This window comes from Lactuca saligna, chromosome 5 (genome assembly GCF_052625555.1).
Source record: "Lactuca saligna cultivar CGN05327 chromosome 5, ASM5262555v1, whole genome shotgun sequence".
In the NCBI taxonomy this organism is placed as follows: domain Eukaryota; kingdom Viridiplantae; phylum Streptophyta; class Magnoliopsida; order Asterales; family Asteraceae; genus Lactuca; species Lactuca saligna.
Window position 1 is genome coordinate 118,211,785 of NC_136421.1, and position 16,615 is coordinate 118,228,399.

Consider the following 16,615-nt stretch of genomic DNA (forward strand, 5'->3'; position numbering starts at 1 on the left):
TGCCCAAAAAATGTTGTGTAAGGATCACCACCTATTATAAAAGTTTAATGTCCTTAATAAGGAAAACATTATAAGTATAATTCTATAATTAGGTATTGTTTTACATAGTCTTAGTGAAAATAAGAGAAAGTAAAAGTCTAATAATGTAATAATACATAAAATATGAAAATAAGATGTTATAATAAACAACTAAATGACATTGATTTGCAATTCTCGTTTGTACATTTAAAATAAGCTTCATCCAAAACCAAATATATAAAATTACACATCAAAACCCAACTTATATAACATTCGAAAGCCAAATTCGAAATCCTAGGGGTACAAAGGGTGGTATGTTATATATGATTAAAAACATACAATGTTTAACAAATATTTACCAACGTATCAAACTCCATAAAATGATTCAACAACAATCAATAAAACGACTAGACACTGCAAAATAATATTGTTTTGATCAAAATTGTACGTCACTAGCTATGACTATATAATAATGGGAACAAACTATATGCAAGTTGAGGCCTTTGAGGTGCGCTTATTCGTACCAAGGATTATAACAATAACCGTCACATCATCATGATATTTCCTTCTCCTCCCAGCCGGAACACTCATTAGCTCTTCCGTACTAAAACCTGCAAGATTTCAACAACCCCTGAGCTGACACACACTATCATCTCACATAATGTAAATAAAGATATACAGTGGCCCACTAGCTAACTGACATAAAGTCTAATCCATATTGGAACTGAAACTCTCATACTGTAGTTGTTGACAATCGTACCGTATTTTTTTTATTTAACGTAACAAAGAACATGAACCGCAAAAAATTTATATTTTGTTAAAGTTTCTTTTGATCTTTTAGATCTTTTAGTATTTTTGTTGTCAAAAGTTTAGCTTTCCATGTCTACAAACCTACCATTGAATTGACTTTTTTGAATCTTTTGAAATTCGTTTAAATTTGATGTTGATATTGAACTTAACCCCACCGTTTCTCCATTTTGAAAACCATCGGTCAAGATTTGGTGATTGAAAACTATCATGCTTTTAATTTATTTCTATATTATAGCATCCCACTTTCATTTCTTTCAATTATAATATTGTACTTTGAACTTTGAACTTTTATTATTATTATTATTATTATTATTATTATTATTATTATTATAAACAAATGCACGAAAGTACATTGCTATTTCTTGCAAAGTTTACCTGCAGAACAAGCGGCTTTGAGAACAAGCTGCTCCAAAAGATATTTGGCTGGATCTCCAGATGGTTTGGTGGATATATAAGAATGAACAAGCTTCACAGCTTCCTCATTGGTGAAAAAATCAAATAAACCATCACTTCCAAATATCACAAAATGATCAGAGCTTGAAATTTCATGCATATACAACGATGGTTGGACAGAAACATATGGAGGACTTAGAAGATTACGAACACGAAGAATACCCATCAAAGCATCATTCAGAACTTTCTGTAAATAAACACAGAAAAGTAAGGATTAATAGAAAATTTACAAATGCACACCAAGTGTTTGATGAAATGCTTTTCTTACCTTTTTCAAATACCCAACGCCAAAAGCCCTAGTAACCTTTAACTTTCCTTTCACTTTTCCATGCATGATTGTTTTTGGATCATCAGGATGTTCGCTAATAACTTGGCTTCTTTCAAATTCGTTATCAACTGTATGACTATCTGTTAACTGCACTGCTTTCAACCCTGTAAATTCATTGATTTTGTTTTTGTTTTCATTTTCATCATCATCGGTTGCTAAAACTGCTCTACTATCGCCTAAATTGAGTATGTACAGATTCTTTCCATGAATAAGGCCAACAAGAACACAAGATCCGACTGAAACTATATCGGGTCGATCCTCCATTTCTTGTTCAACCATAAACAAGAAATCATTTTCCGCTTGATTGAGCGCACGCTGTAAGCTTTCAAGAACTTGATTTTTAGGTCGTCGGGGGACTACCCCCATGTCACCATCTCCAAGAAAGTAATCGTCAAATCCATTTGTAAATTCGTTGGAGTAATCGATGTCTAATGAATTTAGGTTAAACCTAATCGTTTCATAAAACGTACCCGCTAAAAAATCAGCCGCATCCCGTCCATTAAACCCATCGTAAATCGCGCAGAAAAGCCAACCGTTCTCCTCCGAGCACACCGCCTGAACCCTATCTTCACCGGCGGCACCACCAGCGACTTGCACTTCAATCGCGTTAAGAAAATCTTCGCTTCTCGAAGGTAAACTCAAGGGTTTTGATAGAAACGAATCGAAATCGAGATTTTCAGGGGTTGATGGACTACAACTCAGATTAGACATACTGCTTTGGAAAGAAGACGATAGTAGATCTAATTTTGAGAACGATGGAGAAGACGGTATTCTTCGAAATGATTTGGGGGAATCGATCGATGGGAGAATTTCTGAACTGATTAATCCGTTGCAGATATTTGTGTTTGCTAATGTTGCGTTGGCGCTAATGGCTGCTCCTGAGAGACAAGTGAAAGAACTGTTGTTTCTTACGAGCTTTTTTCCGGTGGGAATGTCGTATCCATCGGTGGTGTTGCATTGATATTCGAAACTTACTTCCATTTCTCCACCGGGATCAAGGATTGCTTTTTCATGCATCATTTTCAATCTATAAAAACATTAGAAATGGAAAATGAATTTAATCCCATTACTAGATTGAGTCAAAACATGTGTTTACAATAACAAAAGTTTAGTTCTAAGAATATAACACCCGCTCCCGAGTTCTAGCAAAGAAAGGAAGGAGAGAAAAGAAGAGAAAAGAAAGAAAAAAAAAATTGTTATTTGTGCTCCCGAGTTGGAGAGAAATTGAAGGAAAATTAAACATTTTGTTCTTTCTTTTCAAATCCTCCCAAATCGGAAGGAAAGTTAGGAGGGAAAGTTTTCCTTTCATTTCCTTCCACTTCCTTCCTTTAATGAAACTCGGGAGCACCATTCTCTCTTACTTTCCCTTCATTTCCTTCCATTTCCTTTTTTTTCTCTCTTTAAGTTGAACTCGGGAGCGGGGTTTAGATTGATTATGATCTTGGAAGGGTTTAGATTGATTATGATCTTGTGGATCAAAATTAATATTACAATAAATGGGGTTTTTATTTTTATTCTTATTTTATTTTATTTTATTTTGTTGACTCTTTATCATTCATCCTACATAAAATAACATAAATAAATTAGAAAAACTTTTTCTTGGATTAATGAACATATTACTCGATCAAATAAATTACACGAACATAACGTGTGCATCTATTTCAAATGCACACACGTGAGTAACCAAAAAGAATTTCGTGTTTATATGATCCCTATTCATATTACAAATTGACATTTATATGTTTTTCTTCTTCCCGATGTTTGAATAAAATGTTTTTACGAATATATGATACTTCAAATAGTTATGAAAATGATACTTTCGGTTTATTTATGATAATGAACAATTAATTCCATTAGATTAGTTGATTAAGGTTTGATAAAATTAATTCCATTAGGTCTAAAAGAAGCAAGTTATGATCCTACCACTTGCATCACTAATAAGTTGTTCGTTCATCTATTAGAATTCATAAACAAAAGGCCACTATATTAACAGAACCTCAAAATCCCCAAAAATAAGTCCAATTAATTTAAAGTCCGATTAATTTAATAACAATGCAGCAATCGGCAAACAATTACCTAATTAAAGAAGACAATATGATTACAAAATCCTTAAAAATAACCAAAAAATTGAAGGGTCAAGGAGTTGCGAAAGGGACATGGGTTTCAAGAATCATAAACAAATACATATAGAAACTAACTTTTACAACAAGTCAAAACTAATGACAGAATGCAGCGATTAGAAAACGAATAACCCATAATTAATTCCAAGATCCATATTTAATCTAACGTAATCACAAACAGCTCCCAAATCGAAAAAGGGTTCACGGAAATGCAGGAATCAAGACACAAATAATCATCCATCAAAGAAACACAATCAAATTCCAGAACCCAAATCGAAAAGGGTTTGATTCAAACTCATTCAAATAACAAAAAAAAACCCCAAATTAAACGATTACTTATTATCAGAAACTACGAAACGAAGCAAGAAATCGAATCTAGAACGTACCTTTGGACGAGAAACGAAGAACCCAGATGAAGAACAGTCAGTATACGCAAAGAGTGTATGTATAAGAGAGAAATTGGAATGAGTTGAGTGAGAGATGTGAGGTTTTAAAAGAGCAAAGAATCAAAGAGTGGATGGTTGAGAGGAGATGGCTTAAAATAGAATAGAGAAGTGGGAAACAGTAAGAGTATGGCAGAGGGAGGGTGACGATGGAGGAGGATACGGAAAGAGAAGGTCAACTGTGACTCTCTTTGTGATTCATGAAAACCGGTGAATTTGTTACACCACCCAAAATAAAAGGGAATGGGTCCCTTCGAAGCCCACTTGAAGTGTTTTCATCTTTCCCGGTTGCCAAGAGGCAAGAGGTTTAAATTTTTTGAAAAAAAAAGGTGTATTAGATTTTAGATCACATCTATCTACAGTAGATTTTTGTTTGTTTCTTTTATGCCTAACATAATTTGGACTTTTCTATTTCTTTATTGTTTTTGTTGTTTATGTCATATAATAATATACTTAAATGATTCATCATGGTTAAATAATTAAAAGGTTTTGGGAAATTGGGTAATTTCATTATTATAATCGAGTTAATTAACAATAATGTTTTTTGTATTTCGGATGGAAAAATGATTTTGTTTTGGAATGCTTTGTTTTGTACTGTTTATGATTGTTTTGAAGTTGGTGGTTGCTTGGTGAAATATGACATAAATGTAATGGAAAATTTAATTTTGTACATTTCGGAATGATATTAATATAGTTTGGAATGTATGGCATGGAGTATCGGAAATTAGCTTATGTACATCGTGTTCTATTTTATAGAGATTGTTTTAAAAATTATTTAAATGAGTTTCTCATCTATATTTCTATCGATCTATATTTCTATCGGTGAAAATGAACATATGTAATTAGTTTATTACAATATTTGTTTATAGTGGAGTATAATGACATTGAATAGATGCTATATGAATTTTATTGCTCTAGATTATACACGTTATGATGTGGATTAAAATATAACTTTAACTTCTTATTGGTTTTATCATTTTCAGGTATGTATTTTTTATAATTTTACATGTACAATGCTTACAACTTATTTTATGAAATTTCTTAACTAACAATTCTTTACATTACAAGTTTTTATTTTGATTTCTATTTTCATTAATGCTAGAGAAAACTTTCTCTAGTTTTCATACTACTAACATGCTCCTGCAGTAGCAATATCATGAGAAATGTTTAAAATAAAGATAAATTAATCGCATGTCTTCTTGTGGCTAAACAAAACAATAAATTATTGATGAAAAATTATCAATCAATCCCGACCAGTTCTGGTACATTCCTTGAAGTGAATGCAACTCATATAATCATAATAGTTATGAGTCTAACTGAGGTCGTGGAGATTATCATGATTATCATAAAAATAATAAAATAACTGAATGTAATTACATCAACTACCGGAGAATACGTTTCTTCATAATCAATTTCGGGTCTTTGGGTAAAACCTTGTGCAACAAGTATTGTTTTATATCTCACAACTTCATTTTTCTCATTTCTTTTGCACACAAATACTCATTCGTGTCCCACTGTTCTTACTCTGTTTGGTGTACGGACTACAGGTCCAAAAACTTTTCGTTGAGTAAGAGAATTAAGCTCTTTGTTTATTTCATCTTTCCATTTTGGCCAATCTTTTCTATTCATACACTACTTTTTGGGTTGAATAAATTGATGGCTTCGAACTGCATGTAACATATTAATTAGATTCATTCATCTTTTTGATATCCTAAATCAAATATAATTATGCCTCGTAACACTTATCTTGTGGAAAGTGGTGCTAATTGATTTGTAGGAGAAAATCGTTCCAGTGGCAATGGGTCACCCGGTACCAAAAGTAACAAAATATATAATTGATTACATATGACATTGAGTCATATGGACTCAAGAATGCAAAAGAAATTCCTTACAATAGGCATATACATGAGGGAGATGTTAGGTATAAAGGTAAGGATGTTATAGTGGAGCAAGTAGCATTGAATAAAAGCTATATGCATTAAATTGCTCTATATTACACATGTTATGATGTGGATTAAACCAATGATATCAACTTTATTTGGGTTGGTTAGATTGGTAACTTCGAAACGCAAGTAACATACTAATTGTAACGTCCCAAAATTCAAAAGTAAAAATTTTATTTTTAAGTTCATCAATCTCAAACGTCACGTGTCTCAAAATAATCCAAAATACAAACTATCACAAAATATCATAGTAAAGGAAATCATAAGTGCGAAAATCATGAGGAGGAGAATGTTATGCCATAAAGTCACGCCCTTCCTATTTATAACAAAAGTACTTCCTATTTATAACAGAAGTACATGAAACCAATAAGATATTTGTAACCACAAAGCTAAGTGTGCTTCCTCAAAATACCACATACACCATACACATAAATATAACATGTGGTTGTGTCAGGTCCGTAACAACCCCCGGGTCCGTATCGACCCCATGAAACAGCAAATAGTCGTGTTGGGTCCATATCAACCCCGAATCCATAATGACTCTAGGCCTAGATTGGCTCCATGCATATATCATACAATCACATTAATAATAGTCACATAGTTGCATACATTCTACACATACGAATCAGAGGGTCGGCCTTGGTGCCTTCAGCCTATTAGTGTAGTAAAAAGACTCACCTCTAGCCGAAGGTAACTGAATCTCACACTTGAGGTGCTGCTAACACGGCTCCTCACACTAATCAAAACCCAAATACAATCCTAATTAAAATAAAGGTTTTAACCCATAATCAATGGTCCAAATCATCATTTAAGGGCAAAAGACCCAAATGATCAAGACTATTTTTTCCTTCCCATACATAACCCAAATGATCAAGACTCAAAACTCCTAATGGCCCAAGGCCCAAAAACAGCCCAATGGGTTTTCTAGGAGTACACCTGATGTTCCCACATTACGCCCAACATACAGCACGATCTCGCAAGGGGTTTACGGGGCCTCGGCTGATTACACTCAACGTACGCTAGAGTAGTCCCCGCTTAATGTCCTGAAGCACAAACTTTCTTTTAATGTCTTAATGCTTTAAGACTTAATGTCAAAACCTCAAATCTAATCCTAATAAACCTCTAAAGCCATAAATTTGTAACCTTTATGCCTTTGCATGGAAAAAGGAAGTTCAAAACCAAAACCCTAAATTATATTATCATCTAAACTTCCATAACTCTTGCATGGATGAATACCAACGACCTAGTTTGCATTTTTATTACAGTATACACCCTAAAACGTCTGAAAGGACAACTTAAAAGCTTTAGAGTATTCCATACTCACAAAGATCAAAGTTTGGATAGAAAGAACATAAATCTTAGTTTAAACAAGATCTAGCAAAGAAAGATCCAAGGTACGAAGTTTATACCTCCTGAAGACGCACAAAGATGAGAATAATATGGATCCAAAAGCTTCATAGAAACACTGTAACTCCAAAGGTTTTCCTTCACCACTAAGAGCACCAAAATGTCAATTTAAAGCTTCAAAACTCACACACAAGAATTAGGGTTTCGAGATGGAGGCTAAGAGAGACGGAGGTTGGAGGTAAAAAAAGGGTTTAAGGCCATAAAGTTCTTTAAATAGGGTCCAAAACCTAAAAATTAGTATTTGCCCTCTGCTTAAGTATGCTCAGTGTACACACACATACTCCTAGTGTATGCGAGGGATTCAGCGACCCTCTTTAAGGACTTACGCCCGGCGTACCTATCTTGTACACCCAATGTAGGGACCAAATTTGCAATCTTTTTAAGGAATCAATGCTAAAATGAAAAATGCCTAGAACATTGGCGTTACAAATCTCCCCCACTTGAATCATACTTCATCCTCGAAGTCCGGTACTACAAAAAAAGTCTGGGTATTGCTCCTTCATCTTATCCTCGGGCTCCTACGTCCAATATGAACCCTTCCGGTGCTACCATTGCACCTCCACTAAGTTCACCACCTTATTACGCAGAGTCTTGGTGTTTTTGTCGAGAACTGCAATCGACCTTTTCATATAATTTAGGAGCTCATCGATATGAATATCATCCAAAGAAATCACCATTGAATCATCCACTACACACTTTCATAACTAAGACACATTGAATGTGTTGTGTATTTGATTGAGCTCATCACGCAAATCCAGCTGGTATGCAACCTTGCCTACTCGGGCGAAAATCTTGAAGGGACCAATAAAGCGGGCGCCTATCTTACCTCGCTTTAGAAAATCGGATGACATGTTTCCAAGCTAACACCTTTAGAAGCACTAAGTCTCCCACCTGAAACTCGAGGTGCGAACGTCACTAGTCTGTATAACTCTTCCGTCGGCTTTGCGTGACTCGTAACCTATCGTGCACATGTTGAATCAACTTAGTGAACTTGAGGACCACTTTAGTACTCCCCATGACTCAATACCCAACCTTGCCCCAACAAACTAAGGTCTTGGACCTCCTCCCATACAGATCTAAAAAAGTGGTCACTCAATACTAGCGTGATAATTGTTGTTGTAGGAGAACTCAGCTAGTGGAAGGTAATGTTGGATAAGGTGTCTAAGTCCATAACTTATTTGGTATATACTTGAACCGACCAACATGGTCCATTTGGGTTGCATCTCATCCAAACTATTATGGATAATTTTATGAGAGTTATACACATATGTTTATTAATATATTATGAGTTATAATATATTAATATGAAGTTACGTTATTTAATTAGTTTTAGTCTTAAATTAATTATGAATTAATTTAGAGATTAAAAGGAAGACTAATTAGATTATGGGCTATTTGTTTTATATAGTGTGGGCTAATACTCATTTGTTAATGGGCTAGGCTTATGTGGAAGTCCATGGATGATCCATGGAGCTTTTAACCCATGGATCCTTGGAAAGGAAAAAACAGGGGTTATTAGGGTTTCACCCTAACCATGCACACTATATAAGCATGCTTATGGAGCATGAAATGGAGCCTAAGAGAAAACTAGTGAACTAGTGTGTGTGTGTGCATGTGTGTGGCCGATTTTATACAAGGTGTATACTCTCTCAAAGTTTTCCAAGAGTTTGTGGTGTTTGTGATTCCATTTGAGGCATTCACACTATTGGTGCTTGGCCCTCAAACTCCTTAGAACCAAACTCACCAAAAGGTATGTAATCTCTTCTAACTCTTTTATGTTGAAATGTTCCCCATGCCATGTTAGATAGGTTATAAACCTTGGAAAATTATTATCTTGCATGTATTTAGACAAACATAGATCCAAGGTTTATTAGGGTTGCATGCACACTTAGGAAGTGTTAGATTGCTCAAAACCCAACAGTGGTATCAGAGCCTAGGCTTGCTTGTTTGATACTTGATGCAAAATAGTGAAAAAGTCAAAATCGTTGCTGTCTGCATGGTGGACTCGCCGAGTCCATTGGGGGGACTCGACGAGTCCAAGGCAAACTTCAACCTACTCGACGAGTCAGTTCATGCACTCGACGAGTAGGATCGAAAGAGTGCAGATTCTCGACTTTTGCTGCTGGAAATGGAATAGAAACATTACCCTAAATTGTTTTGGTGTTATAAAACTTGTTTTAGTTGGTGTAATGGTTGTTCTAATCCATTTGCAATAGCATATATCAAAATTCCATGATTTTATGTGTTCATATAATTCTTGAATTTTTGATGATCATGTTCATGTTCTTATGAATTTAGAAAATGATAGGAATTATTTGCTGAATTGTTTAGGATTAATTCTTTATCATTTATGTGTTTTAATGGAGTTCATAATTTGTCCTCAAGTTATAGATTACCAAAGGTCACTTTTATTTAACACACACTTAAAACACATAAGTTACATGAAAATGAAGAGTCTTCATTTTTATGAACCTTTAATTCATAAGTTATGAAATGAAGAGTTTTGCAAAGTTACAAAACTTGCCCTCATGTTTTGGAATTTGTAAAGTTTCACACACTTTAATAAACTTTAATTCCAACCCTTAGAGTTTTAATAGTTAAAATTCAACCCTTATACTATTTATAACATTAATGGTTAATTATTATATATATGTATAAGAATAAGTCGTTTTACCGTTAGTAGGCCTCATTCATGAAGCCGGTCTATAAGGTGGGTATAAGGTTGTTGCCTATAAAATGACGACTTAATGGGTGTATACTCTCACCCACCGCTTGCTTGATCGGTGGAGGGTCGTTAGTCGAACGGGTAGAACAATGACTTTAAATCCTCATTAAAAGTATAATGAATATTATAAAATAACTAAACTCTTTTAATTCCCAATCTTAGTTATTTTAGGAAAAATGTGAACATGGTGCTAGTCCATGGAATTCACACTTTGTACCTTACCAAGTCGTTGGTGGAGCGTGTGTGGTTAACCGGCACACTAACTAGGACTAGTAAGGATCACGAAGGGTGACTTAATGTTTGTCATAGATCAATGGAGCGTGTGTGGTTAACCAGCACACTGATTAGGTGATAATATTAAGGGTACCAAGTGAATTAGCATGGTTATTCACACCTTGTTTTGTGATCCTCGGCATCCCAGTCACAAAACTTGAAGGGCACAATCGAGATTGAAACATGCCATTGAAAAGTTCAATGAATCTCAAAAGAATCTAGGAATTTCAAATCCAATTAAACCTAATAAATCATTTCGTTTTCATGGTGGAAATTGGTGAATCGTCATTCACCTACCTTTCAAATATATTATTACTTAGATTACGACATCCCTCTTCTAAGTGTAATATATTGTGATTGGATCCTAGCCTTAATATTACATTTGGGTGTCTTATTAAGGATCCTATATATATCTAATCTAAACTTACTCTCTTTTCAGATGTCTTCCAACACTAATGCTTCAGTTCTCTCATGAATCTTTATGGGAGGGTCATCTTTGATGGTTCCAACTTCATGGATTGGATTAGGAACATCAGGATGGTTACTCGTTACGAGGACAAGGAATATGTCCTCGATAAGGAGTTAAAAGAACTTGATGAGTCTACTGCTACTCCTGAGGAGATCGCTGAATTCAGGACTCATGAGAGAGATGCTACTAAGGTGACATGTATCATGATGGCCACGATGACAGCCGAGCTCCAAAAGTCATATGAAGATTTCTACCCTTTTGAGATGCACCAAGACCTGATGGAAAGGTACCATCAGAGTGCTCGTCAGGAGCGGTATGAAATAATCTCCTCCATAATAACTACCCGCATGAAGGACGGTGAATCCGTCACTGGCCACATGCAAAAGATGCAAAGGTATGTGGACCGTTTGCTAAAGCTGAATGTTAACATCCCCGAGGAGTTGGCAATTGACATCATTTTGCACTCCTTGCCTTCTTGTTATGATCATTTTCGAATGACATATCATATGAACAAGGAGGAAGTTACCCTCAGCAAGCTTCAAGGACTCTTGAAGACCGCGGAATTCGGTCTTAAGGGTAAAGCGGTTGTTACCTCTACTACTCCTACTCCAACATCTACCCCTGTTTTAGCTATTGGGCAAGGCAAAGGGAAGAAGAGGAAGCACCCTTCGAAGGGTACCAAGGGAAAGTCTCTTGAAGGCTCCTCATCAAAGATCAAGAGCGGTTCTGCCACTCCTTCTGCCATTCCCAAGGATGCTGAATGCTTTTATTACCATGAAAAGGCACATTGGAAGCGAAACTGCCCTAAGTACTTGCAGGATCTAAAGGATGGGAAAGTGAAACCCACCCATGCAGGTATTTACACTATATTGTCTAATTACTCAACATATTCTAATTCTTGGGTGCTTGATACAGGATGTGGTATTCACATATGTTCTGATTTGCAGGGCCTAAGAAGAAGTGAGGATGTGGAGCACGGAAAGATAAACTTAATCATGGGGAATAGGAAGGCTTCACCTGTTTCCAAGATTGGATTTTATACTTTGTTGCTTAATAATGGGTTAAAATTAGATTTAAATAAATGTGTGTACTCGTCTGAAATGGCGAGGAATATTATTTCTTTTCATGCTTTGTACAAACAAGGTTTTACTTTTTCGTTTGATAATGAATGTGGTGGTATTGATGCTTTCTTTAATAATGTGTTTTATTTTAAAGCATTACCTTGTGATGGTGTGTATGAAACTGTGTCGATTGTAGACAACTTAGGAAATAATGTGTTGTATATTGATTCTTCTACTAGCCTAGATAAAGCATCATTGTGGCATTGTCGTCTTGGACATGTAAACAAGAAACGCATAGGCCAACTCCTAAAGAGTGGAGTCTTGGAATCATTTGACCTTAAATCGGATGATAGTTGTGAATCTTGTCTACTTGGAAAAATGACAAAAACACCCTTCACTGGAACTTGTGAGAGGGATGAGGGTTTGTTGGACCTAATACATACTGATGTATGTGGGCCATTCAAAACCGCCACAAGGGATGCTAATCGGTATTATGTGACTTTTATTGACGATTTTAGTAGATATGGGTATGTCTACTTAATCAAACATAAGTCAGAAACCTTTGAAAGGTTTAAGGAATTCAAACAGGAAGTAGAAAATCAATTGGGCAGGAACATTTAGATGCTTCGATCCGATCGAGGTGGTGAGTATCTTAGTACCAAGTTCCTTGACTATCTTAAGGAGTGTGGGATTGTCTCACAATTGACTCATCCCAGGACACCACAGCTGAATGGTGTAGCTGAGAGGCGTAATCGAACCTTGTTGGACATGGTTCGCTCTATGATGAGTCGAGTTTCGTTACCAATCTCTTTTTGGGGGTATGCCTTAAAGACTGCCGCCCATATCCTTAATCTAGTCCCTACAAAGAAGGTTACCAAAACACCTCATGAGATGTGGACTGGGAAGGTTCCTAATTTGGACCACATCAAAATTTGGGGTTGCGAGGCTTTCGTGAGGCGTGAAACTCATGATAAGCTTGAACCCCGAAGTGAAAGGTGTATTTTGATCGGCTACCCACATAAATCCTTCGGTTACCTCTTCTACAGACCCAATGAGAATGTGGTCTTTGTAGCACGAAGAGGGATCTTTCGCGAGAATGAATTTATAAGCCAAGGAGATAGTGGGAGGTAGATTGATCTTGAAGAAATTCAAGAATCAATTGGTGAAGGAACCTCAGACACTAGCAATCAACCTGAGGAGGAAACTCCTGTTGATCCAGCTGACGAGTCTGTACCTCCAAGGCGTTCTACACGGGTTAGGAACACACCTTCGTTTTATTATGGTTTCCATATTACTACGGAAAGTGATACGTTTATTAGTGATAGTACACTGGTAAATTTGGATGAACCCAGCAGTGTTAAGGAAGCCATGGCAGGCCCGGAGTCTGCTAAATGGAAGGAGGCTATGGACAGCGAGATACAGTCCATGTATGACAATCAAGTTTGGAACTTGGTTGACAATGTACCAGGCCGTAAAATAGTCGGGTGCAAATGGATCTTCAAGAATAAGACCGACATGGAAGGAAAAGTGCATACTTATAAGGCTCGACTGGTTGCGAAGGGTTTTACTCAAACTCAAGGTATTGATTATGATGAAACCTTCTCACCGGTAGCAAAGATTAAGTCTATTAGGGTTATGTTAGCCATTGCAGCATTTCATGATTATGAAATATGGCAAATGGATGTCAAAACCGCTTTCCTTAACGGAAAGTTGGCTGAGGATGTGTACATGAATCAGCCAAAGGGTTTTGTCAGTGCAAAGTAACCTAATAGAGTATGCAAGCTTGAGAAATCCATTTATGGATTAAAACAAGCATCTCGTAGCTGGAATCTTTGTTTTGATGAGAAGGTAAAAGAGTTTGGCTTCTCGAGAAGCGAAGATGAGTCTTGCGTGTATGTCAGAGCTAGTTGGAGTATAGTTAGCTTCTTGGTACTGTATGTGGATGACATACTACTCATAGGAAATGACATCCCAACCTTGCAGGAGGTTAAGTCCTGGCTTGGGAAGTGCTTTGCTATGAAGGACCTAGGGGAGGCTACCTATATCCTAGGGATAAGGATATTAAGAGAAAGGAGTAGAAGACTAATTGGACTTAGTCAGAGTATCTACTTGGATAATGTGTTGAAAAGGTTCAACATGGAGAATTCCAAGAAAGGAGATTTACCGATCCAAAGCAATAACAAACTGAGTAAGACTCAAAGTCCGAGTACAGAGGCAGAGATAGCTGAGATGAGCCAATTACCATATGCTTCCACAGTTGGCTCGATCATGTATGCTATGACTTGTACCCGTCCTGATGTGGCATTTGCTTTGAGCATGGTCAGCAGGTATCATGGGAACCCTGGCAAGGCTCATTGGACCGCGGTAAAGAACATTCTCAAGTACCTACGGAGGACTAAGGATTGGATCCTTACCCTTGGTGGCAGTGATGACTTGAGAGTATTAGGGTATAGTGATGCTGGTTTTCAGACTGATAGGGATAATTTCCGCTCTCAGTCGGGCTGGATCTTTACCTTAAATGGAGGGGCAATTTCTTGGAAGAGTTCCAAGCAGGAGACGGTGGCTGATTCGACTTGTGAATCAGAGTATATAGCAGCAAGTGAAGCAGCGAAGGAGGCGATATGGCTAAAGAACTTCATCGGAGACCTTGGAGTTGTACCAGCTATTAAGGAACCTATAGAGATTTTCTGTGACAACAATGGTGCGGTTATCTTAGCCAAGGAACCCAGAGATCATGGCAGATCCTGACACATTGACAGAAAATATCACTTCATAAGACACAAGATTGAAGAAGGACTTCTTGTGACAAGGAGGATATCGTCGGATGAGAATCCTGCAGATCCCCTTACGAAGGGACTGACGAGGGTTAAGCATTTTCAGCATGCAAGACGCATCGGGCTGAGGGACGATATTAGTTTTACAGATTAGATAGTTTTCCTGAAACTTGTAAAATGTAATTGACGTTTGATGATGAATAAAATTTGTGATTTATTTATGAGTAAAGTGTTACTATCATTGTCAATTATTTACTATTGTTTCAGTTTTGCATGTTTTGACTTCCAGAATAATTAATTTATTCAAACCTCCACAATCGATCATACGTCGGAAGTAGGTATGAATCAAGATTGTCATGAATTGGGTTTGTAGATGCCTTAAAGGTGTTTAGACATGGTAATGGTTGCTGCAACATTCATGAGTACTCATAAGTTATGAGTATTGGTATAAACCCACACTCACTTGTATCACTTCATGGAATTTATCTCGAGTGATCGTGAGACGATAACATCATATAAATCTTTAAACTTAGAGATATGAGTTGTTACCTACGAGTTGGTTGTGCATTGATTGCACGTAAACACATCAGTAACTTGATGTTATAAAACGTGCCTTTGTGTACAATTCAATAAGTAGTAGAACAAGCATATCAGTCGAAGTTTATCTGTTCCTTCTAGAAATAAAAGCGATATCTGGGCCCCTTGATGATTTTGTGTTGACCCATGTACCAGGCCTGGTCAGAACTAAACCGATGTGTTCAGTGAAGTTCTTCGTCAAACAAATCGGAAAATCGAGAAACAACTGCTAGACAATAAGCAAGACATAGTTCCATGTGTTTGTCCGGCTGATATCATAAGAACAGAGGATTATGTGATCACTTATCTAAAAATGGCGCTTCATAGTTCAACAGAGTCTTCATAGTTCGAGGGAGTTTTCGAGAGCTACGATTGCTGGTTGGTTCCTGAAGTTATAGGCAAATACAGTTATTAGACTTATCCAAGTGGAAGTCTATTGGATAAGGTGTCTAAGTCCATAACTTATTTGGTATATACTTGACCCGACCGGCATGGTCCATTTGGGTTGCATCTCATCCAAACTATTATGGATAATTTTATGAGAGTTATACACATATGTTTATTAATATATTATGAGTTATAATATATTAATATGAAGTTATGTTATTTAATTAGTTTTAGTCTTAAATAATTTAATTTAGAGATTAAAAGGAAGACTAATTAGATTACGGGCTATTTGTTTTATATAGTGTGGGCTAATACTCATTTGTTAATGGGCTAGGCTTATGTGGAAGTCCATGGATGATCCATGGAGCTTTTAACCCATGGATCCTTGGAAAGGAAAAGACATGGGTTATTAGGGTTTCACCCTAACAATGCACACTATATAAGCATGCTTATGGAGCATGAAATGGAGCCTAAGAGAAAACTAGTAAACTAGTGTGTGTGTGCATGTGTGTGGCCGATTTTATACAAGGTGTATACTCTCTCAAAGTTTTCCAAGAGTTTGTGGTGTTTGTGATTCCATTTGAGGCATTCAAACTATTGGTGCTTGGCCCTCAAACTCCTTAGAACCAAACTCACCAAAAGGTATGTAATCTCTTCTAACTCTTTTATGTTGAAATGTTCCCCATGCCATGTTAGATAGGTTATAAACCTTGGAAAATTATTATTTTGCATGTATTTAGACAAACATAGATCCAAGGTTTATTAGGGTTGCATGCACACTTAGGAAGTGTTAGATTGCTCAAAACCCAACAGGTAAGTATCCCAACT

General features: G+C 36.4%; 1 protein-coding gene across 1 annotated transcript; it reads right to left on the reverse strand.

Moving 5' to 3' along the window:
• Window positions 1-317: 317 nt before the first annotated feature.
• Window positions 318-4,407, reverse strand: LOC145048847 (Protein phosphatase 2C family protein). The gene is made up of 4 exons (XM_078997473.1): window positions 4,116-4,407; window positions 1,550-2,636; window positions 1,204-1,468; window positions 318-629 (listed from the first exon to the last, which is right to left on the reverse strand). Exons 2-4 carry the CDS (start codon window positions 2,627-2,629, stop codon window positions 502-504), a joined length of 1,473 nt encoding a protein of 490 aa, XP_078853599.1. The 5' UTR covers window positions 2,630-2,636; window positions 4,116-4,407; the 3' UTR covers window positions 318-501.
• Between the last annotated feature and the right edge of the window lie 12,208 nt (window positions 4,408-16,615).

Coding starts and splice junctions, on each gene's coding strand:
- LOC145048847 (XM_078997473.1), bottom strand. CDS start 2,629: ATGATGCATGAAAAAGCAATCCTTGATCCCGGTGGAGAAATGGAAGTA. Junction 1,469..1,549: donor GCGTTGGGTATTTGAAAAAG/GTAAGAAAAGCA, acceptor GTTTATTTACAG/AAAGTTCTGAATGATGCTTT. Junction 630..1,203: donor CAAAGCCGCTTGTTCTGCAG/GTAAACTTTGCA, acceptor GAAATCTTGCAG/GTTTTAGTACGGAAGAGCTA.